The sequence below is a fragment of the Patiria miniata genome, unplaced genomic scaffold (genome assembly GCF_015706575.1).
Source record: "Patiria miniata isolate m_02_andy unplaced genomic scaffold, ASM1570657v1 HiC_scaffold_7, whole genome shotgun sequence".
Taxonomy (NCBI): domain Eukaryota; kingdom Metazoa; phylum Echinodermata; class Asteroidea; order Valvatida; family Asterinidae; genus Patiria; species Patiria miniata.
The window spans coordinates 29,206,976-29,233,482 of record NW_024037074.1 but is presented as its reverse complement, the minus strand read 5'-3'; the positions used below and the strand labels follow the sequence as shown (position 1 = coordinate 29,233,482).

The 26,507-nt window shown below is 38.5% G+C and overlaps 1 protein-coding gene across 1 annotated transcript; it reads right to left on the bottom strand.

Moving 5' to 3' along the window:
* Positions 1-341: 341 nt before the first annotated feature.
* Positions 342-12,240, bottom strand: LOC119746412 (collagen alpha-1(X) chain-like). Its single transcript, XM_038223331.1, has 2 exons — positions 12,133-12,240; positions 342-3,018 (listed from the first exon to the last, which is right to left on the bottom strand). The coding sequence occupies exon 2, from the start codon at positions 3,016-3,018 to the stop codon at positions 2,182-2,184; it is 837 nt and encodes a 278-aa protein (XP_038079259.1). The 5' UTR covers positions 12,133-12,240; the 3' UTR covers positions 342-2,181.
* Between the last annotated feature and the right edge of the window lie 14,267 nt (positions 12,241-26,507).

The window sequence follows — 26,507 nt, the reverse complement described above, 5'->3', positions numbered from 1 at the left end:
TAAACACAATGGAAATGACTCTAAAACCTCTTCCGTCCAAACATGATATTTCAAGAATCGTCGTCACGATAATTGTTTTCAAACATCACCCGGAATAAAACCTCAGTTTCTAAGTTAAAAATATTCAACAAAGTCCTCTTGTCATTTTCTTTGTTGTTCCGAACAGTCAGAATACACAATAAACTGCTTGTTTTTGGACGAAATTGCTTTTACATGATGATATTCCTTGAGTGGATTGAACAATTTCAGTAATGTTTTCATCTAAAAATAGCTTATGAAATTGGCTTTCAAATCATTATTATGTTTGGTACTACAACATTTTGTAGAAATTAAATATATTTTCGGGGTTTTGGGTTCCGCTTTTTTTGTGTGGATTCACCCTGTATTAAAACAAACAATTACAAGACACACAATGCTACATTCTGTGCCATTTTAGGTTCAGCATTGTTCATCTAAATATGTAAAATACTTTCAGAAGCCACACTTTGATATTGTTGCAGTTTTTTAAATGCTGCTCATGTCAAATTAATAAAGAGGTCTTTAAAAAAATCACAGCAAAAATGCTTAAATGCAGTGCAAATTTCAGCTATTTATAAAGCTGTTATTCTGTGAACATTGCAAACACGAAAACATAAAGGAATTGCTGTGTCTCATACGTCTTCGCATCCTCCTTTTTTAACAACTTTTCAAACATCTGTAAAAAAATCTTTAAAAAAAATTGTAAAATTTGGCTGCACAAACATCCAAAAAGCAGAGTCGAAAATGGCCAAATATCTCTACAAAGTGAAATCAAATATTGATCCACTCCAAAAAAACCTATTAATATAGCAAACAAAAAACAGTTCAAACTCAAAACTTGTTGAGTTTGAACTTAACTCTAACTCTAACTTAAACAAGTTCTTTCAAACAATTTTTCAGAAATAAAGAATTTTATATCACATAGGGGTGCACTTCGATACAGGCCGGACGTGGTTCATAATAATAAGAAAAAGATACGTAACGTCACCCATTTATCCATTTAAAAAAAAATACATTCGATTGTATGGTGCAATTGAAATTCATACATTTTTCCAGCATGAAACAAAATCTTTCCGAGGATTAATGATATCGGGGCGAGTCTCGATCCACCTATGAATAACCCAACCGTTGCAGAAATATGTAGGTTTTACAATCGTCATTACTTATTATGCATGTTCACATAACAAAAGTAAACAAATAACATGTTTTCTCAAATATTTTATTTGTTCACATTGTTATTAAAGCTTTTCTAATAATCTTTCATTCGACAGTGGATACAAGTATAATTGTTGTCAACATACTTGTTTGATATCTCTCAAAACTTTTCTACGAAAAGCTAATTATAACAAACACTCAAAATTGTAAATTTATTGCCTATACGGAACTGTGCGGTGCAAATGTAAACAAATACATTATTTATTCAACCATGCATCTAAATTCCCGATTAGATTGTAGGAACAGATTATGTCTTATTTATTGGTTCATATGATTACCAGCTTAAGAAATGACATCATATTTAGAATGCTGCTGTCCGACTGGTTATCCCAAGAAGGAGAGATCGTTAAGCGGATGTGCATCCATACTTCAGTAACTACATTGGCTCCCGGTTATAATGCGGTAAGGGTTGAATTCAAGATCCTTGGTTAGTTTTCAAACCGTCGAGTTGAGATCAGTTCATGAGTTTAACATTTGCACTAAAAGCTGCGACGGGGTTAAGTTCAGCCACCCTAAAGTTTGTCCAAAGCTTACCAAGGCATAAAGGGATTGTGCTTTTACAATGTATACATCTAGGGAACAGATTTCAGCTTTATTGAGATATATTTTTGAATTTGGAATTTTTCAATCGCGGCTTAAAATATTATTTTCTAAAAATGAGAGTTTTATTTTTATCTTATTTTTAATGATTTCAAAAAAGTAGTGTTGATGTTATGTAAACTGTTTTGATATATCAATGCTAAACATGTATTTAAAATTAATCATTTTTATCATACCTGTTAATGGTACCCATAGGATACATTTGGTTTATTATTATTAAATTGAACATTATTTCTGTTAAATCATTGGTTAATATTTTGGCAAAATAAAAAAACCGAACATTTTGTTGGAGGGGGAGGGGGGGGGGGCAGCACTGCTCCTATATTTACGTGAGGTGATTATTTCTAATTAATCAATTGACTCCGGGTAAAGGAGGAAGCCGCTGAATGAGGTGTAGTAACCACCATACACCCTACCGTGCATGGTAACATACACCGTATCTCCACGCTGCAGAACCAGCACCGCGCTTCCAGACAACTGACCACGTTGATTTGCTTCACCATAGGTGGTAATCACCTTGTGGTTGTTTTTAACAAGATGAATGGTAAGGCTACCGCTGTTGCTATGCTTAAGAACAGAAAATGTAAATACGTAGGTGCCCGGCACACTACAGGTGAACGTACCGCTCTCGAGATCGAAACTGGTACCCGGCAGAAGCGTCTCGGTCTGCTGGAAGGGCAAATGGGTGTCGTGACTCGTAGAGGTATCCGAGCTGCTCGTCCTCACCACGGTGAATGCTACCCGCTGGTTTGAATCGTCTGGTGTCTCCCCTGGCTCACCCTTCTGACCTTTGACACCAGCCTCTCCGGCTGCTCCAACAAGACCCGGTGGGCCTCTCGGACCTATCTTGCCGGGCAGACCAATGCCATCATCACCTTTAGACCCAGTGTTCCCAGGTGCTCCCCGATCACCCATAGGTCCAACCCGTCCAATCTCGCCTTTTTGACCTAGCTGACCTTTGTCGCCCTTTGACCCCGGCTGACCGTACGGTCCCATCTGTCCCACCGGTCCAGGCAGACCTGGTATGCCGGGTATTGCAGCAGGTCCCTGGCAGCACTGCTGACACACCTGAGACGCAGGCCCATCCCCGTCCGAGGGAACTGGCCCAGTAACGGAAGCTCGGAGCTTGACAGAATTACCCAGAAGGAGGGCGATTGACAGAATGGTGGCCACGCAGATCTTCATCTGTAAAAAAAAACAAAAAAGGACCTATATATAAAACTGAAAACAAGATCGATAATAACTAAATAAATAATGATGTGACATAAACTGAAGAATTTGTCTTAAAGACATGTATGTCTTCATAATGTTTCTGAGGAATCGTTATTCAGAGAATGTGCTCGGAGTGATATGGCAGTTTCATTTTCATAACATATAAGGAAAAGGTGGGTTCTTTTTAAGATGATGGACAATCCACATTATTGGGCTGGTTATTACTTTTGCTCGCCGATATAAGTCAGGAAAAGAGACCGAATTACATCAGGTTTTTTTTGTGGGGACGGCCCGCCCTTTTTACACTTGATTAAGGAATTAAATAATTTTATCATCGATTTAATGCAATTGTGAGGATTTATTTTCATTTTGATAAATCATCATTCGAAAACGGGAACAATTATTCACTAAGTAATAACGGTCAAAATGATTGTTTGACCGGTATTTTTCTGGCCGAAAACATCCAGAAAAAAACAACAACCTGTTTTAATGTCGCTTTGTGAAGTTTCTTGGGAAACTGAATGCTCCATGAAATCAGCATTCAGTTTATTGAATTGCATTCAGTAAAACCTTCATTCAAATTCATTTTACCAAAAATGGTGTGTATTTTTTAGGCACTTGTAAGTCATTGAAATGATTTTGAAAGCATAATTATGTGAGTTTTTAAAACAGCAAATAATTCATTCAAATAGCTTCGTTCCCGTCTAATTTAACACCTGGATTATTCAATATTTGAACACTTTCTTTCAAAGTCGTCGCAACTTTTTCAAATCCAGTTGAATTTAGCGAATGGTCAAAATATTTAATGGTATCTTCAGCAATTTACGTTATTTTTGCATTGAATTTATTGTGCTTTTGATTTCAGTCCTGCTCGGGAATTCACATTCATGCATACGTTTAAAAAGTAACACATGTTCAATAAAATTCGGCAGTTTAGCAAGATCAGTGGCAGATCCAGGGGTGTGGAGGCAGTGACCTAAATGTTATGAAATAAGGCCAAATTTCACTTGAGAGAGCCCTTACACCCACACCCTTTCCCCGGCACAACCTGCACCGCCGGCAGTAACTCTCTGGATCCACCCTTGAAGGTACTGTCTGACAATTATAGAGTATAAAATGACTTAATTTTTAATAATTTTGTATAAAGGAATGAACACATATTTCAAGGAAGAAATCTTCAACATATAAAAAGAATGCTGGCGGAAAATAATACCAATTGATAAAAATGAGTTATTGAGTTATTTTCTGCATAAATATGGGGAAACGATCTCATACCAGTGAAGTATAGAGGCGGAAATATTACAGGTGGACCACCGCAGTCGTTACAAAAAGATTTTTTTCCGGGCCATCAGCGCACCGGTTTGGCTATTAGCTTCAGCCACCATCTGTTTGTCAACTATGAATGTGTCTCGGAAAATCTTTAGAGTTCAAAAAAAAATCAAAATCTGTACCAATTGCACAACTTAAAACACTGAAAATATTGCTTTTTCAAAATGTGTATATATTTAACAGAATCTAAGTGACATTCTGAGTGAAACCCTACATGCAAACATGGCTGAATTCATCGGAAAGTTGGTGCTTCAAACTTTGGAGTCGGACAGCAGAGCAGACAGCCAGAATAATTTGTACAAACATCAAGTGTTAACATGATTTCTAAAAATGAATCCAGGCAGATAAAGCAATTTGAACTTGAATAAAACTGTGTGTGTAATAATGATCCGGTCCGTTTGTATTTGCGCCCTCTAGTCTATTCTGACCAGTGACACTTTTATCGTGCAATGTTTGAAAGTGAAACGTTTAGGCCTATATAGTGATCAAACCGGAATGGAGCACTGTGACCTAGTGAAATGACACAGTTTGAAAACAAAGCGCAAAAGGTATTGAAATTATTCCAATTTTAAATAACACAACATAGGACAGGATGTTTGAGATGTCCCGATTTCCTTTATACGTTCTTCCGTGGCCAACTTCCGCATAACCTTTTATCCCGAATCAGTCAGAGTGATTGCCGGAAAAAAAGGTGAGCGCATCGCATCGGGATTATATGTTTGATACAATAAACAGGAAAACTAGCAAAATAATAAAGGGGCTGAATGGTCATACTGATTTTAGGGGTCAAGTGTCGAACTTTCAAGATTTCTTTCTTTTAACAAAAAAAAAAGGTTTTAATTTATCATCTGAAATATTGTGCAAGTGCGTGAACCTCAATAACAATATGGAACGTCATGTAATACGCTCTTGAAAACCTTCAGCCAGGTATGACTGGAAAACTGGCGAACCTAAATGGCAATAAAAACTATAAAACTTCCATGCATTTATAGTGTGCTATCGGTAGTGACAAGAATTCAAGTAAGTTTCTAAGCGCTAGAGAAATTAGTCAGAATTTTGGACAATTGTTTGTTGAGAGTGCACCATGGAAGTAGCAGCGATAATATCGTCAGACAGGAATTCCTTATTCCGAACAAATAAAATAAAAACCCTGATTAGTTTGCTCTTAGCTTTTATTGCCTGAAACTTTGGCCTCACAAAATGTTGGTATGAATTTGCAGCAACTGTTCAGACTAAGAGCTAATTCAGCTATATTAGGCCCCCCCCCCCCAAAAAGTCTCCGATTTCTGGTACGCGCTCGCGTCGCTGTAGCCATGCGCGTCGGCAAAATGAAAAAGATTTTTTTTTCAATGAAAGATGATCTCTCAAAACCGCCAAACTCACTGGTTTGACTGGAATCCTGCTGCTGCACAATTTTAACGTGTTTTTAGATGGTTTTATGATCGAGAATAAGCTTTATGTGGCATCTCTACCATAATATTTGCACTAAGTTTAGGGCAACATTTGCAGTAATCAGCCGACATTTGAAGCAAAAAAAAAACAGGTAAAAAAAATAATAAACGCGTTGCAGCACAACTTTTTGGGCAAGCTCCATACCAGAAACTGGATACTTTTTTTGGCCTTATATACATTATAATACATTACTCGGACACTCTCGATAGAAGTGGCATTTAATTGAATGTACACGAACCATCGGTACCGATGGTTCGTGTACAAACCAGAATGAGCCAATAAGACAACAGCACCGATGGTTTGTGCACTGACAGATACAACCAATGAGAGAGCATACAATCACTGGTGGTCATCGGCCCAGTGACCTTGCCTAGCTCAGCTATCAGTGAGATTTACGTAACGTTGCGTAACAAAGTGTGTGTGGGGAAACTGTGGTCAGGGCCCTGGCCCTGCACAAGGCCATGCATGTGCATGCTATCTTAATATGTTAATGTAACGTACACTTTGTACAGTTGAAACCTTATAAATCTTCGCTTCTATTTCTGGACAAAGGTTTGCTGCTTGCACTTTAATATATTGGTTGGACATGGTTGTACCATAGAGCTAGGACCGGTCCTAGCTCTATGGTTGTACCATGGTTGTACGGAAACTTGGAGAACGAAAATCTAAACAGGAATATGCTGAAATGTAGCGCTCACTGAGAAAGAGAACTGGAGTTCACATGTACATGTCAACCGTGCAGACAGGTTCTGTGAGAGAATGTTCAACCGACGGCGAGATTACCAACACAAGCTAAAGGATTTAATGTCTTCATTATTCCACCGTGATTGACATTACATGTATCAAATCAGCTCTAATGTCTAAACAATTACAGCCAACTGAACCATGTGTGGCAAAGGGGTTACTAGGACCTACATACACAATACAGTATTGAGTCTTTGAAATTTCATGGTTAGCTTTTTTGACTTGGGGGGTTGTTTAGTGCCGTGATAGTCCGAAAATTTGGGACTCTCAATACTGTGTATGAGAGCCCCAAAACGGGAACTAGCGGGAACTAGTCTCAATTTACTACACATTTCTCCATAGTCAAGCCACCAGACTATTGACTTTGAATGAAATGAGGTCAGTCTTTTCAAATAGTTGGACCATGGTTGAACATGTACCAGTCTAGTATTTAGCCCCATTTTGAAATCACTTGACTTCCCTCTCATGTGCAAAATATTAAAGAAAAGTCTCCTTTAAAAATTGAATTGAGTCTGCAAACTTGGTTGGTGAAATACTGAGGACATTTTCTTTGCCACAGTGGAATTTTGGGAGAAATTTGCTGGCTAAACTGTGAGTAAAGTGGGCCTGATTTAGTTTTGCACGTTTCAGAGCACTCCAGAGCCCTGATTGGTGCTGTGACTGACATTAAAAAAAGCGATGCAACCCAAAAATATCAAACATGTTTTTAAAATTTCTCTTCAGTGCTGCAGATCAAAATCCATTAGAACATTAGAGCTAGTAGGGTTACTAACGCATGTAGTAAGATGGGGGGGGGGAGGGGGAATCATGAATTTTTGAATGAATATGCCTGTTAATATAAAACAAATTAACACCCAATTAAAATAGCCTCGTCTGTCAACAATAGAAGTTGATATACCTAGACCCCGTGCTAAGAAAACAATGAAGGGCAGATTTTTATTGCTATCCTGAATGCTTTTATGGAAAAAAGCATCGTTTTTTTGTGACTGACATTACACTAAGCCTAAGACCGTCACTGACATTACATTTTTACTAATTTTGAATATCAATTCAGCTCTTATGTGTAAACAATTAAAGCCAACTGAACCATTGTTTGGCATGGGAGTTACTGGGACCTGAATACACAATACGGTATTGAAAATTGAAAATTTCATGTTCAGTTTTTCCAATTAGAGTGGTAGTTTACTGTCGTGACTGACATTACATAAAGCGATGCAACCAAAAAATGTCAAACATGTTTTTCAAATTTCTTTTCAAGTTAAAATGTCTACGTGTTTAAATCCATACGAGCATTTTAGCTTATAGGGTAACCAACACATGTAGTAAATGAGCAAAACTTTCATGATTTCTTTTAATATGCAAATAAACCTCTGTGACTGACATTATCGTGAATGACATTACGCATTAGATTCATTATACCTGTTAACAACAAATTAACACTAAAACAATACAGAGAAGAGAAGAGTAAAATTACTCTTATGCTATATTTTAAGGAATAATTGTAACTGTACGATGATTAAAGGTTGGAACATGGAGTGTACAAAATACACTAAATACATACAAGCGCATTACGCATGACTGACACTTTTATTGAATCGACCAAATCTTTAAATAACAATTATTTGCCCACTTGGTAACATTGTTGCCGGGTTATTTTGACCACCTCACAGCCGGGGCGGATTCCCCTTTCTTCTCTTGGCACTAACATGCTGCAAATTCACGCCCCTCTCCCCCCCCCCCCCCCCCCCAGTGACGAAGAAAATACATAGAGCAAATCTTCATAAATATACCCAAGAAATTTCATGATTATAGGGCAAAGGGTTCTGGAATTATGGCTAATTAATTATTCATATGTACGAATGATTATTCTTCTCTTGGCACTAACATGCTGCAAATTCACGCCCGCACCCCTATTTTGCCTTCCCGCACCCCTTTCTTCTATTGGCACTAACATGCTGCAAATTCACGCCCCCTCCCCCGAGTGACGAAGAAAATGCATAGAGCAACTCTTCATAAATATACCCAAGAAATTTCATGATTATAGGGCAAAGGGTTCTGGAATTATGGCTAATTAATAATTCATATGTACGAATGATTATTCTTCTCTTGGCACTAACATGCTGCAAATTCACGCCCGCACCCCTATTTTGCCTTCCCGCACCCCTTTCTTCTCTTGGCACTAACATGCTGCAAATTCACGCCCCCTCCCCCGAGTGACGAAGAAAATGCATAGAGCAACTCTTCATAAATATACCCAAGAAATTTCATGATTATAGGGCAAAGGGTTCTGGAATTATGGCTAATTAATTATTCATATGTACGAATGATTATTCTTCTCTTGGCACTAACATGCTGCAAATTCACGCCGGCACCCCTATTTTGCCTTTCCGCACCCCTTTCTTCTCTTGGCACTAACATGCTGCAAATTCACGCCCCCTCCCCCGAGTGACGAAGAAAATGCATAGAGCAACTCTTCATAAATATACCCAAGAAATTTCATGATTATAGAGCAAAGGGTTCTGGAATTATGGCTAATTAATTATTTATATGTACGAATGATTATTCTTCTCTTGGCACTAAACATGCTGCAAATTCACGCCCGCACCCCTATTTTGCCTTCCCGCACCCCTTTCTTCTCTTGACCTAACATGCTGCAAATTCACGCCCCCTCCCCCGAGTGACGAAGAAAATGCATAGAGCAACTCTTCATAAATATACCCAAGAAATTTCATGATTATAGGGCAAAGGGTTCTGGAATTATGGCTAATTAATTATTCATATGTACGAATGATTATTCTTCTCTTGGCACTAACATGCTGCAAATTCACGCCCACACCCCTTTTTTGCCTTCCCGCACCCCTTTCTTCTCTTGGCACTAACATGCTGCAAATTCACGCCCCCTCCCCCGAGTGACGAAGAAGATGCATAGAGCAACTCTTCATAAATATACCCAATAAATTTCATGATTATAGGACAAAGGGTTCTGGAATTATGGCTAATTAATTATTCATATGTACGAATGGTTATTCTTCTCTTGGCACTAACATGCTGCAAATTCACGCCCACACCCCTATTTTGCCTTCCCGCACCCCTTTCTTCTCTTGGCACTAACATGCTGCAAATTCACGCCCCCTCCCCCGAGTGACGAAGAAGATGCATAGAGCAACTCTTCATAAATATACCCAATAAATTTCATGATTATAGGACAAAGGGTTCTGGAATTATGGCTAATTAATTATTCATATGTACGAATGGTTATTCTGGTTTGTGTATGCTGCGTATATGGGAAAATTTGCATGGCACCGGAAATTTTTTCGCTGCGCAACAACCCCTGGTCTGATTTTTATATTTTTTTGTTGTCAAAAGATGCGCAAGGCTCGAGGCTAAAAAGTCATAACAGCTCAGGTTGCGAAATTTTTTTTTAAAGGTTATCGCGGAAAAAGTCGAAGGGTTGCGAATTCCGCCCCCGGCTCTTTTAGGGTAAAAAAAACCCACATTTTTGATTTCTCCTTCGTTTACATCAAAAGAAAAAAACTTCGCTGGGTTAGGTTTATCCGTCGCCAAAATGAGGGGGACGTGAGGGAACACGTATCTACCCCGCCCCGGAAATCAGTATCAACATTTCTAAAATTATATCATGAAAGTGTGCTCCGTGAAATATGGTGGCGCAAAGGAACTGCTTTTGGTGGAGGGGGGGGGGGGCATGTACAGCTTACATGTTTAATTGTTTGCAATTGCTTTTTTCATTAAATGTATGTATTAATTCATGTTATAGGGGATTCCTACTCGACAAGCTCTGCTTTTTGGAAATACCCTTCCTTCATCTCTAATTTAAAAATAATGCGCTCAAAGTCTATAAATATATTTCTGAAAACCAGTACCCTATCAATTCCTTAATATATTACATTGTTGTTTTTCTAACTTGGCACACTTCGACGTTTACCTTGACTTTCCTCATGTAGTGTTGCCAAACTTATTTGTTGATAAACTTCAAATTCAGTCCGTGAAATACTGGTACTTACACCTTATTACTGCGGCGGTTTATACCTCTGTAAACTATTTCGGTGTCATGAGATTATATTCCGAAATTCAAAAACGGTGGCATCCGGAAATTGGGCACACAAAAGGCTGAATGTTCCCTAACGTGGCGCACTTGAATAAATATCGGAAAATTCCATTGAAGAATTCTGTAAAGTTGATAAAATCTGATAAACCATTATTATATACCCAACTAGAAGTTTGTCAGAAAATTATTTCCTCATTTTGGGGGGATATTTTCAAAGGGTTTACCCATGCACTTTGCAATAAAATAGGAAAATCATGTCGAAATAATGTTTTGTTGTAACTTTGTAACAGGAATCGGATTAACTCGTGATATAGGAACGGGAGTGTTTAGAACTCGATGAAATTATACCGGTTTTTGTGAAAGTTCAGTACAAAACTGTTGCTCTAGATAGCGCGACAGACGAACAAGCAAAGTACACCACGTCAGTGGGGGCGCCATGCTATGTTACATCATACATCAACAAATATCTATTTATGCCTTGAATATGGGATTTAATGGTAATAACACCAGTCCAGTTAAAATGCATAGAACAACAATTGATTGTTTGTTGGTTTATAAAACAGGTTTGACAAAAATTAATGATCAGTAATAACAGATTAATTAAAATAATCACGGCCGGACCATTTGGAATAACCATAGAGCAAGGAATATGAAAACATTAAATCTTTTACAGTTTTAGCTTGTGTAAGCATGGAGGTGTTCCTTCCTCCATGGTGTAAGTAATCTCGCCGTCGGTTGAATATTCTCTCCCAGAACTTGTCTGCACGGTTGACATGCATGTATTACAACTCCAGTTCTCAGTGGGCGCTACATTTCAGCATATTCTCGTTTAGATTATCGTTTTCCAAGTTGTATTTTTCTATTCCTTCCTCCATGGTACAACTATAGGTCCTTGCTATACAACAATGTCCAAGTAATATATTATAGTGCATGCAGCAAACCTTAATGTCTGGAAATAGAAGCAATTAATATAAGGTTTCAACTGTACAAAGTGTACGTTACATTAACATATTAAGATAGCATGCACATGCATGGCCTTGTGCAGGGCCATAGGCCCTGACCACAGTTTCCCCACACACACTTTGTTACGCAACGTTACGTAAATCTCACTGATAGCTGAGCTAGGCAAGGTCACTGGGCCGATGACCACCAGTGATTGTATGCTCTCTCATTGGTTGTATCTGTCAGTGCACAAACCATCGGCGCTGTTGTCTTATTGGCTCATTCTGGTTTGTACACGAACCATCGGTACCGATGGTTCGTGTACATTCAATTAAATGTCACTTCTATCGAGAGTGTCCGAGTAATGATCTGGTGATTATTCAAGCACTTATCGATAAGTTATCGAGTTAACGTATGAAAACGGGATCATCATGGTCGGAAATATTTACAGCGCACTGTTTTGGCTATGAGCAAATTTTTGTAAATATCATAAATCAAAAAGATCAATCCCAAAGTTGGAGGAATTAACGTAAAAGATTGTTTCAAACACTCACCGTGTAATTCTTGTTCGATCTTGCAAACAGTTCTCTCGGGTTGTTGTCTGGACGTGGACATGAGCTGCGGTCGTTGTGAGGAGTGAGCCGGCAGCTTGTGACTTAAATATTGACCTCGATTTTTCGAGCAGTGACTGAGGAACTTGCATGCCAGGTTTGTGATTGGCCCCTGCGCGCTGTCAATCACACATCACCGACTCGCTCCATATTTATGAGATGGAAATGATGTTAATGTTACATTGCCACACGTTAAACCCGAAGCTTGTATCACCGACACTCAAATAGACGCCTCTAATTGGTGGAATGATCGTATGGATGTCGGTGAACACGAGGATTGTGATTGGCACCTGTCAATCACAGACCACTCACTTGTGGTCACCGACATGTTGGGTGACTAACTTTGATTGGTGGATAGAATAATGATGGTCACCGGCCATACGTGATACAAGCAGTGTTTGTTTTGCGCTTCGTGTTATTTAAAGGAGCCACGCATTTGGTGGCTAGTAATTTGTCATTAGGTTATGCAGTCTACATTTTTGATAGAAACACGAAGGTGGAATGAGTTTAGCTTGAAAACAAAAAGTACTAAGAACTTGAATATAATGTGTGCATAATATCCGGTCCATGTACAGTTGCCGCTCTCTAACGGTGATAGTAAACTTATTTTTTCGAAACCCCAGCCGTTCCCAAAGGCAACTTAATTCGGGTGATTCACAATGCAGTGCGCCACCAAGAGTTTGTTATGGAGAGTCCATTTTTCAAGTTTACAGTCGACAAAACATTGCCCATTTGAATGAGTGTCAGTAGACAAGTTGATCAAATATGTTATGGACTGAAGCATATAGCGTTTTGCCGCCTTACGAAAAACACCATATTGATAAGAAGAAAAGAAAAGGGCAAACAGATCCTCGAATCACACGCTTACGAAACTACTGACCGGAAAAACTAACGATTTCAAATGTCCCGCGCTGCGAATTTGTCGACCATCTCCCACAATGCACTGGGGAAAATGAACTCTCCGTGTTTTTGCTCTTGGTGGCGCACTGCATTGTGAATCGCCCGAATTGTAACCATTCATCTATCCCCGACCATGGTCAAACGCTCGCTCAGCCAGGCCATCTTTTTGGCACACAATCGAACTTGTACCCGCAGACCCCCCCTCTCGTTAATTGAGGCCCGCCCACCCCTGCTTATTGAGCCCAACCTACATGTATACCAAAACCAAAGACAGAAATATGCCAACCCAATCTTGACCCTCGTCCAACCCAACCCAATCCCAAACTCGCCCAACTGTTTCGATCCAACCATGTGAAACATACTTCTTTCCTTAAAAAAAAACAACCTTCAATAGCCTAAGGACGAATCACCAAGGAACCCCCACTCTCATCATCCTGTCAACTTCCTAGCCACCCTGGGCAGCCCACCCACGGCGGATCCCGAACCACAAATGTATGGTTAGGCGGTCAGAGGTTGGGGTGTTATGTTAATCCTACGGTGCTGTTGTTCTCCTCTCCATTAAAATTTCCACCAAGAGGAAGAGGATGAGTAAATCGATTTTACAACAGTCATGTCATGTCTATCGTAGTTCTTGTAAAATAATAATTTGTTTTCAATTGATGTGGCCGTTTTAATTTGCTGTAAAGATGTATCAAATCCGCCTTGCTGGTACACAGCGGCGTAGCCAGGTGGGGTTGGGGAGGGGTGGGGTAGCCTGGGCTTACACGCCCTAAAAGAAAATAATGTCCCGCAGTCGCCCCCCCCCGGAAATAATTAACTTCCATAAATGACCATGCGATTATAAGGTGTAACAGAATTCGCCCCCCCCCCTTCCCTCCCACTGGAGTAACATCTGGTAACTCCACCAATCCGCCATGGTGGGAACTCTGGCTTCACTGCTGATGGTAGACCGGTTCCGGTTTCCTATATTATCGAGTCTAAAAACGGAGGTGGAGACCCATGCAGTCTACATCACAAGAAATGAATAAATGTCAGGCCACCAATAAATTAGATAAATAAAAACTAAAAATTGCCAAAGTACCGGGTAATGAACCCTAATTCACTAACAAAAGACTAAACGTGGGCCGATTGTTTTGGTCGGCGTCTCACTCAAGAGTGAATAACCTTTGTAGCTCTAGAAACAAAAAAATATATTCGTCGGGGTAAAACTCTAGGAAAAAAGATGGTCCTAAAGTACACTAAATATATATACCAGGCTAACGTGTTTTGGGTTGATTATTTAAGTTTCTTTACTTCTTGTTCCCTAAGGTGAGAAGGGGCCGTTTTGCTGTCTTCAATCGTGACGACAAACCCCGCCTATTCTTCTCCTTTGTAGTCGTTGCAATGGGCTTTTTATTTGATTAACACGTCTCAACAAAGCAACCCGATTATCAATATAAACCTTGAGCTGTTTATTCGTTACCAATGAAGAAAAAAAATGGGAATAGACATGGTTTATTAGCTGTATAACAACTCGCAATTTAAAGTTTTAAAAAATGATGGGATGGCCTTAATTTTTGACAATTCATCACAGTACTTTCTCTACACGTTACCGTCCTTAATACAGAGAAGGAACTAGGTTGAAAATTACAACACAAATCGCTAATATATTCGAAAGTGATGTAGCCCCATCGATCGATGTACCAAGGCTACGGTTCTATTAAAACAAACCATTTCAAGACACACAATTTTACATTAGTGGCTATTATAGGTTCAGCATCGTTCATCTTTAAAATTGTTACTACCTTCAGAAGACACACGTTGATTTGTTTTAATCAATTCTTTTTAAATACTGATAAGGTCAAATTATCAAAGAGGTCTTCATAAAAATTACAGCAATAAATGCTTTAAATGCAGTACAAATTTGAGCTATTTATAAAGCTGTTCTTGTGTGAACATTGCAAAAATTGAAAACATAAAGGAATGTTGGGTTCCCATACTACTTCGTATTGTACTCTTTTTCAACTTTCCAAACATCTGTAAAAAAAAAAAAATTAAAAGTACAATACATTCAAAAAAAATTCTTTAATAATTGCATATACTGATTGTAAAAAAATGGGTGCACAAACATATTAAAGGCAGAGTCGGAAATAGCCAAATATCTCTACAAAGTGACATCAAATCATGAACCACTCCAAAAAATACATAAATAAATTAGCAACAAAACAGTTCAATAAAAAATAAAAGTTTATACATACAGTTTTTCAGAAACAACGCATTTTATATTACAGAATTCGATACAGACCGTGGTTCATAATACGAAGAAGGAACGTTACGTCACGTATTTATATTATATTACATTCGTTTCTGTGGTGCAATTAAAATTCATACTTTTTTCAGTAAGAAACAAGATCTTTCCGAGGATTAATAAATGATATCGGAGAGAGTCTTCATCCACCTAAGAATAACCCAACCGTTGCAGAAACTATCTACGTTTTACAATCGTTAATACTTGTTATCCATGTTCACACACCAACGTGAACAAATAAAATATTAAAAAAACTCTATTACAAATATTTCATTCCACAGTGGATACCAATAAAGTGGTTGTCAACTGTTTTCAAGCATACTTGTTTAATAGATCTCAAAAGTCTTCTACTAAAAGCTAAATTATAAGCACTCAACAAATGTAAATCTATTGCCTATACATAACTGCGCAGTGTAAATGAAAACAAATACATTATTTTGTTAATACATGCAATTGTTAATTCTCGATTGGATTATTTGAACAGTTTATTTCTTATTGTTGGTTCATACGATTACCGGCTTAAGAAATTTCAACATTTTTAGAATGCTGCTGCCCGACTGCTTATCTCGAGAAGGACAGATCGTCATGCAAACATGCACCCATACTTCAAGAACTACATTGGCTCTCGGTCACGGTGCGTGTTGAATTCAAGATCTTTTGTTAGTTTTCCAACTTATCCGTCGTGGTGAGTCAGCGCCACAGTACCTCACAGGGTTTATATCATTTCATGAGTTTAACACTCGCATTAAAAGTTGCGGCATGGGGTTGAGCTTAAACATCTTAAAGTTTGTCCAAAGCCTAGCAAGTAATAAGATGGTGATCGTGCTTTTATTTACCATCTAGGCACATTCTTTGTGCAACAGACTTATTCTAGAAATAATAATGAATGTGAAATTTTTAAATCACAGCTTAAAACATATATTTAGAAAATGAAATATTTCAAAACGGACTTTTAAATAGACGTTTATTATGTACTTTGGTGTCCGGTAAAGCGTTTTAGAGATTTTAATGTAAAATGTTATTAATTACTTATTGAGTGGTCGGGCACAACCCGACCATTGTTTAGAATTGTTCTGATAAAGCTTTCTGTCTTTCTTTCTTTTTCGGACAATACTTCTCCGCGGATTTTCTCTTAAACGGCCAATGGTACGAACTTTCAACTATTATCGACTCTCATCCCGAGTGGTACATATTACTCTAACGTCATGATGACGTCATCGTGTGTCAAATCACAAGCGAGTTTTCGTTCAAAAAATGACCATAGTCTTTCACTTATAACTCTCAAACAAAATAATCAATCCTGCTCGTACGTTGTAATCAGATAGACCATTAATAGATGAAAGTGTTTTGTCCTGTACGTGAACTCGCTTGACCGTTACTTCCAGGTTATCCGGAAGGTGAAAGTTAGGTGAATTTAAAATACAGACAGAAGCCTCAAATTCAAAACGAACCAAATTTCTAATGATTATGATAAAACTTGGTATGACCTTGAACATCCGTCCAAAATGTAGGAAAAATCTGACGTCATCATGACGTCATCAGGTGTCAAATTACAAGCAAATCAATCTCCAAATTTGAGAAAATAGTTTCAGCTGTATCGTTAGAACTTAATGAAGTATCCTGCTCGTTTTTCGTGAGGTTGTAAATGATGCCTTGGACAACAATTTCTTTTCCCGGGCACAAAACCGTTTGACTGTCACTTCCGTTGTAACCGGAAGTGCAATAAAAATTGAAGATAACTCGAAAGCTGAAGCTTTTTTTGTATAAGCAAATAAATTATGAAAGTGTTAAGAAAGAATTAAAGGACACAAAAACAACATAATGACGTCTTTATCTGATAGGGCGCCCTCTAGCGGTACATCAAATAGGGTTTCTCTTTTAAATTAAAAAACAATCTGTCCAAATTTAACCAAATCGCCAAATTAAATTATTCACAACTTAACTGGGCAGTGTTTAATGAAAAAAAGTCTGTAATTTATTAGTTATTGTTTCGGCAACATAACCCTGCCCCTGTATTTTCACGCGTGGTGATTATTTATTTGTACAATCGGAGTAAAGAAGGAAGCCACTGAATGAGGTGTAGTTAAAGGAGGAATTACTATACACCCTACCGCGCATAGTCAGATACACCGTGTCTCCTCGCTGCAGGACCAGCACCGCGCTACCGGACAACTGACCACGTTGACTTGGTTGACCATAGGTAGTGATCACCCTGTGGTTGTTTTTAACAAGGTGGATGTAAACTTCACCGCTGTTGCTATGCTTAAGAACAGAAAACGTAAATACGTAGGTGCCCGGGCACGCTACAGGTGAACGTGCCGGTCTCGAGATGGAAGCTGGTACCCGGCAGAAGCGTCTCGGCCTGCTGGAATGGCAAACGGGTGTCGTGACTCGTAGAGGTATCCGGGCTGCTCGTCCTCACCACGGTGAATGCCACCCGCTGGTTGGAGTCGTCTGGTGTCTCCCCTGGCTCACCCTTCTGACCTTTGACACCAGTTTCCCCAGTTCCTCCAACAAAACCAGGTAGCCCTCTCGGACCTATCTTGCGGGCAGACCAATCCCATCATCACCTTTAGACCCATTGTTACCAGGTGCTCCCCGCTCACCCATAGGTCCAATAGGGCCAATCTCACCTTGCTGACCTGCATCGCCCTTTGACCCCGGCTGACTGTACGGCCCCATCGGTCCTACTGGCCCAGGCAGACCTGGTATGCCGGGTATTGCGGCAGGTCCCTGGCAGCACTGCTGACACACCTGAGACGCAGGACCATCACCGTCCGAGGGAACCGGCCCAGTAACGGAAGCTCGGAGCTTGACAGAATTACCCAGAAGGAGGGCGATTGACAGAATGGTGACGACACAGATCTTCATCTGTAAAGGAAACAATACAGGGCCTAACATTTCAAACAAAATCACTACATAAACTGAAGAATTGTACACGAGACATATTTGGAGGAATCTTTATTCAGAAAATGTCTCGGCGTGATATGGCAGTGGCCTATCCGGAGGGCAAGGGGATAATGTGTAAATGAAAAGGTGGGTTCTCTTTTAATCGGTTGCCATTGCAACTACGGGCAATCCACATTATTGGACTTGTTAGTTTGATTGTTTTAGCCTGCCGATAAAAGTTTGGAAAGGGGACCGAATTACATCAGTTTTATATGGGGACGGCGCGCCCTTTCCACGGTTATGATAGAATCAATTAAACATCACCACACTGACCTCGATGGTTCGCTCTTGAAAACTTAAAGATCAGGTCCAAGAAGATATCACAAGGAGTTCAGTGTAGGCTGAAAAAAAAATGAACAACGAAAACCGGTAACGTTTATACTTGAGTAAGGAATGAAACAATGTTATCATTGGTTTGAATGAAATTGTGAGGTTTTTTCTCCATTCTTATAAATCAACATTCGAAAACAGGAACAATTACACACTTAAAAATAATGGACAAATTATTATTTCACCAGTATTTTCCTACCCGAATACCTCCAGCAAAACAGCATGTTTTAATGTGATTACGCGAAAAAGAAGACAGATTTATTATATTTATATTGACCATATAATGTTTGTAATCACTATCTGGAAATAAAAAAGCAATCGAAAAATACTGAAAATCAATCAAATCAAATAATGCAGTCCTCAATCTTTGGTATCTGTATCTCAATTGTATTTCTTTCAGTTCTCTGATTTTTTTTAATTTAGTTTGTAAATTGTAAGTAGGCATACACAAAAATGATTTTTTTCTTTCGGGAGAACCCAGTGACGATATGACGAGTAATCTGTCTTTCTAAAAAGAAAGATGCAAAATCTAAATTGACAGGCTTCATCTACAAAACTGCATGTCTGAGAACGACTTTGAGTGATTTAGGAATTAGCAAAACTGCTTTTATTGAAAAGCACACAATTCAATTTGAATTGAACGAATTCAGCCGGAATCCCCACATTAATGATGGTCTTTAAATAATCTTTATGTTTCAAACAGGATTTCTAAGCAACGATTGGCCATTTGTCACGGTTTGATGGTGGTTGTAGGGGAGGGGGATCCCACACATCTTTAAATATTACTGTCGCACCTTTGGTTTGAATCGAATAACGTGTTATGTTTATAATAATGACCAAAACGTTATGAATGCATCAACAAACTTTAACCAAATTACTATGCTATTCTGATGCTTATTGCGAGAAAATTTAAAATATAAACCACTCACTTTGATGTAAAATCCTCAACACGTGAGCAGTTTGCTGGCGGGAAAAAAAACCAATTTGTAAAAAATAAGCAATTGAGTTATTTTCTGAATTAATATGGGCAACCGATCTCGTACCACGGAAGTATAGTGGCGACAATATATTACTGAGTTATTTTCTGCATTGATATGGAAAACCGATCTGATACCAGTGAAGTACAGTGGCGGAAATATTACAGGTGGACCACAGCAGTAAAGTTACAGTTTTTAAAAGAAGAATTGTTTCCCCGGTAATGGGAAATCAGCGCACTGGTTTGGCTATTAGCATCAGCCACCATCTGTTTGTCAACCATGAATGTGTCTAGGAAAATCTTTAAGGTTTAAGAAAATCTGTTCTATTATTGGAAACCTTTAACACTGAAAATATTGCTTTTTTCAAAAAGATATTTAACAGGATCTACGTGAAATTCTCAGTGGAACCCTGCATGCAAACATGGCTGACATCATCTGAAAGCTGGTGCTTGAAACGTTGAAGTCCGACAGCAAAACAGACGGCCCGAATAATTTGTACAAACATGATTCCTAGAAATGAATCCATCTAGATAAAGCAATTTGTACTTGAATAAAGTCTGATCATGATCTGGTCCGTTCGTATGTGCGCCCTCTAGTCTATTCTGACCTTTGACACTTTTATCACGCAATGCTTAAAAGTAACGCTTAGGCTTATACGTGTATACATGTAGTGATCAAACCGGAATGGCGCACTGTGAACTAGTAAAATGACACAGTTTAAAAACAAAGCGCAAAAGGTATTGAGATTATCCCAATTTTCAATAACACAACATAGGACAGGATGTTTGAGATGTCCCGATTTCCTTTATACATTCTTCCGTGGCCAACTTCCGCATAACCTTTAATCCTGAATTAGTTAGAGTGATTGCCGGAAAAAAAATTAAGCGCATCGCATCGGGATTTTATGGTTAATACAATAAACAGGAAAAACTAGCAAGAAAACAACGCGGGTGATTGATCATACTGATATTATGGGTCAAGTGCCGAGCTTCAACAAAATGTCTTTCTTTGAACACAAAAAAATTACAATTTTGAAAAATCTGAAAAATTGTGTAAGTGCGTGAACTTCAATAACAATATATAAGGAACTTGATGTAATACACTCTTGAAAAACCAACAACCTGAATGGAAATAAAAACTATAAAACTTCCATGGACTTATAGTGTGCTATCGGTAGCGACAAGAATTCAAGTAAATTTTTAAGAGCTAGATAAATCAGCCAGAATTTTGGACAATTATTGTTTATTGATAGTGCACCATGGAAGTAGCAACGATAATATCGTCAGACAGGAATTCCTCATTTCGAACAAATAAAATAAAAACCCTGATTAGTTTGCCCTTAGCTTTTCTTGCCTGAAACTTTGGCCTCACAAAATATTGGTTTGAATCCGCATCAACTGTTCAGACTAAGAGCTAATTCACCTATAGTCTATACAACATAATAGCTGGTTATGATTCAAGCACCTATCGATAAGTTATCGAGTTACCGTATGGAAACGGGATCATCATGGTCTGAAATATTTATATCTCGTCATTTTGACTATAAGCAAGTTTGTGTTAATGTCATGATCACAAAAGATCGATCCCAAAGTTTGCAGAATTATCGTCAAAGACTGTTCCAAACACTCACCGTACAATTCTTGTTCGATCTTGCAAACAGTTCTCTCGGTTTGTCGTCTGAACATGGACATGAGCTTCGGTCGTTGTGAGGAGTCAGCCGGTAGCTTGTGACTTAAATATTGATGTCGATTTCCCGAGCAGTGACTTGAGGAACAGACTTGCAAGCCCGGTTTGTGATTGGACCCTGCGCGCTGTCAATCACACATCACTGACACGCTTCATATTGATGAGAGGGAAATTATGTTAATGTTACATTGCCACACGTTAAACCCGAAGCTTGTATCACCGACACTCAAATAGACGCATCTAATTGGTGGAATGATTGTATGGATTTCGGTGACACAATCAAACACGTGGATTGTGATTGGCACCTGTCAATCACAGACCACTCACTTGTGGTCACCGACTTGTTGGGTGACTAACTATGATTGGTGGATAGAATAATGACGTACACCGGCCTTACGTGATTCACTCAGTGTTTGTTTTGCGCTTCGTGTTATTTAATGGAGCCACGCATTTGGTGGGTAGTATTTGGTAGTCATGTTATGCAGTCTACTGTTTTGATGGAAAAACGAAAGCGTAGTAATTTATCATGTGCATGTACAGTTGCCGCCCTCTTACGATGAAGTATACTTATTTTGCAGATTGCAGCAGTTCCCAAAGGCAACTTAACTCTAACCATTCATCTATCCCCATCCACCAGTCAAGCGTACGTGCGCCCAGCTCGGCATTTTCTCGGCATGCAATCAACCTTGCACCTGGCAAAGAGGACAGGACGTCCGTACTACGCTGTCTGGCCTGCACTTGGCAACGACCCTGCCCCTAACATACCTGCCCGTAAGTTGACGTGGGTTCACCTTTCACCCTATCCAGCCTCTCTAACCAAGGCTTTGCTACCCCCCCCATCTCACCCATCTCCCATCAATCTGCAGGACGCAACCACCTAATTAATGTCTTACAACCTTCAGATTTTTAATATCAAATTTACTAGAATTGTTAATAATAATCACTGATTTAAGTACTTAATAAGACATTTGCTCACAAGAGTCAGATTGGTATTTGCTCGTTCATTTCGACGAGAAACGATTTCTTTAACTTTTTTTTAGTAAATATTCAAAATGTCTTTGCAATTCTAATTTCCGGAGAATTCGATTTCATTCTACCAGAGTGTATTACAAGGGGCATGTATGTCCCACATTATTAAAAAGTAGAGTTTTCAAAACATTGTTTTTTAGAATTGATATTCTATATCTTGTCACATGATATTACTATATTAGTTAAGCATTTAAACAAAGAGATATTATGAAATGTAAATGCACTAGAAAATATACAACGCCTTTTGTACAATGAAATAATCATTTGCAATAGAATTATAACTGCATTTTAACAATGCTCTGATAGTGTCACATTAACAACTAAAATTGCATTAAATCGTCAACAATAATTGTATCAGAATTAAACTCTAAGACCAAACTTTTAATACGTTAAAAATCCAATGAAAATAATTTGGCACACAAGAACAAAACAAACACAATAATGACATTTAAGAGTCATTGGTCCACTATGGTGCAATTCAAACTCATTTCTTTGTTTTTGTTTTTTTTAGAAAGAAAACAAATCCTTCCGAGGATTAATAAATGATACTGCATTGGGCGTGTCTCCGCCTGTATGTCTCTTATCCGGGGTAGTGTGAATTTAGGACCCTATGAAATACAGTCTCATTAATATTATAGTGCGTGTCTAGGTGGTGATAATTAGTAGAGTGACCGCTCACGCGAGAGAGTTTAACCAATAATAGGGTGCTAGTAAGTCAATCACATTAATGTTTGTAGAAGACATAATTTTGTAAGGTCTAAAGCAGCAAAGTCTTCATTCAAATTTTAGTCCAATTTTTCACCCTCGCTCATTCAAAAATGCAAAACTTTCTTTCAAATGCACTTAAACACAGGCAATCGTTTTCGCACCCAGTTGAGTTTAGCGAAAATATAAAAATGTTTCAGGGTATCTTCATTACCCGCATAACAAGTGTGCAATCTAGGTAACTTGTACATTGAATTCAATTTGGTAAATACGTTTAACAAAAAATGAAAGGTTTGCGGAAACACCGTGCGCTAATAATTTCTCAACTAAGTGAATGGTTCTGAAATGAACCAGACGTATAAACTCGAGACAGTCCGGTCAGTATGCTCAGTAAGAAAGTAAACACTTCAGTATAGCAAAAGCGAAATCGATGAAGTGTGAAGTTGCATCCTGTGTGGATGCCAAGTAGGTAGGATCCTAGAGCAACCTTGGTGTGCCCAATGAAGTGGAACAGTTAGGTTGCAGTCTCAGTAGAGGAAGGACCCAGAGTATAGGAGACCCATCAGTCTAGGTGTAGCCGAGGACCTAGGGTATCGGAGACCCATCAGTCTGGAGAAGTGGGAGCCAGATGTCGTTGAGGTAAAACCAGAGCCTTTTTTTTTTCTTAAATGAAGTTTGGATGAGAGAATTATTTATCGGGAATCAGTCTCAACCAGAGTGTCTCAGGAGCAGCACAATTGACAGCTCTGGGCATGGGGGAGGGGGAGGGGCCACATTACCAGTTTGGGGGCACACCACCAGAAAACACACAATTGAAGATAATGTTTTTAGGCTTATGGTTTTTGCCGATGGGGGCTTGGCAGATGCTGGCTTTGTGGAGACCACTATTTATGAGGCGCCCCCCTCTATTGATGGAAACTTTTATTTAGCGCGCCCTTTCTCGAAAGAAACTTTAATTAGTTGTTTGACGGTTGCTCGCGAAATAGAATCTCCTGATGAGTAACACATCAAGCCCGATTACTGGTCGAACTTACAACTTAGAACATCTGGGCCTGGTAGGCTCGGGTTATTGCCCGGCCGTAAAAAAAACGAGTGTGTCATATTTCTTGGACGTTGACTTTCTGTTTTCATTTGCTATGTATTTTTCGCGTTTAAGATACTATATTTGTTTCGGTCATATATGTCTAATTGTTTTCATTGTTTGACAGTTTCCCCATAATATTAAATCTCATAATGTTGCGCAGTCATCATGACAAATCACTGGACGAAATTTTAATTTTGAAATACAGAATTAACTCGTTTTGGGGGCAACAACTCAAGAAATACTCTATGTATTCAATTACAATTTCGAACACCATGCGTCGGAGATCTACAATCAAAAAAAAATCGGGAAGTACGTGTAGTTATCACTTATGACTTTAGGAGTCGATTTACAGGTCTTGGGGTGCAGCCCTGTATTAAAATTCCCATAGACACCAGTGCTAAATGCCCATACTTCAAAATTCTTGTAAAAATACTCAGAACTCTCACGGGTATAGCTGCACAGAAAAAAAGGTAATCAACATATCATTTTTTTTGACCATTGAATTTTCGAGATTTTCTCACCCAAAGAAGGCGACCCCTATTTTTTCCCAAAGTGGAACAGTAGCCATCTTCAAAAACGATCCCTCCACAACATGACACAATAGCGCCACTTTTGAGCCCAATTGCATCCAAAATGCTCAGAATTGGAAGCCCCAAGTCCGGGCCAGAGGGTTCATTGCCCTATCTCTTCAAATACCCAATTTCATTTTATGACTTGCGTGAAAACGAAAGATACATGGGCCTGACATTCAGCATTGTTCTGTGTACATGTTTTAGCATTTAAAGAATCCGTGGGGTATATGGGATAAGTAGACTACACCATTGTCTTAGTGCCATTCATTGTTCTTGATGAATTCTTGAAAGATAAGTAACAATCGGCATCATATTTTGCTCCCCGCCCCTCATCTTCAATCCCTAACTCCCTCGACACCACTAATCATTCATCCTCTACCCCATCCATCCTCAACCAATGTTAACCCGGCCTTTCATTAACACGATCCCCAAATCTACAAGTCAAAAAAAAACCAAAAATGGACAAAAATACAGGTAATTAACTGACTCTGTTTGCAATAATTTGTAATATCAAAGGGATAAGAAATGTTATCTATAATCACTATTTAAGTGCTTAATAAGAAAATATTTTTTGTTCGCAAGATTCAGACTGGGATTTGCTCGTTCATTTCAACGCCAAACGATTTTACTGACTGTCTTCAGTAAACGGTCAAAATGTCTCTGTAATGTTACTTTCCTGAGAGGAATTCGATGGAATGTATTACGAGTGGGACAAGGTTTTCCACATTGTTAAAAGTTAAATGTTCAATTCAAGTAATGTTCAAAATACAGTTTTTGAGTATTTATATTCGATACTGATTTCATGTTATATGATTAATTTCTGTGCTTCAATTAGTTAAGCTGTTAAACAGAGCACATCCTCAAATGTATACTTGAAAAAAAAAGATGTCTTACAATCAAAAAATATACTAGAATCATAATTGCGTAATCTACTGATATAGTGTCACATTATCAACTCAAATTACATTAAATCGTAAACAATCTCATCACAGTGAAAGCTCTATAACTCAACTTTTAACATGAAACAAAAACTCAATTATACATGTGTGACGGGTTAGAATATACCCCGTCCTTAATTTTCATTAGTTCCTTTAATCTGTAGTAGTTCCTTTAATCCGTAATAGAACCTTTAATATGTATTAGTTCCTTCAAATATGATTACATAACAAATATCACTCCGCCACCTACCATAAAATAGTTCAACTAGATCCGGCAACCTTCCCGCCGCGCCACATTCAAACGCTGATTCGACCGAGTAACATCACCCTGTTTTTACTCTTTCACAGGTAATTTATACTTTGCTTATTTTATTCTCATCTTTATAATTATCTCCATTGATATGCATTCTTACTTATATTTATCAACATATCTTTCACTTGTACATTCATTATCTTGAATTTATAGTCAACATTTGTGGCATTTACTGTAATTTTTGGAATAATGATTTGGCTGCAAGATGGCAGCCAACGCCGATCGTTTGGCGCGAATCGCCATTTTGTTAAATGATTGCAGTTCATTCGTGATTAAGCCATGACTTATTATTTACATTGAAGTTGCATTTATTTGATTGGATAATTGAGTAGATTGTTAGGTTTATCTTTACATGTACATTTGGTTTGGATTTTTAACTGTTTACTTAAAGAATTGTTTGCCACATTCAAACACTGATTCGACCGAGTAACATCACCCTGTTTTACTCCCTCACAGAATAAAGAATTAACGTCAAAGTGAACTGGCCGTATTCCAAGTCTCCCTATTTTCGACGCCGATTCCCGATGTGACACATGTATAACATGGGA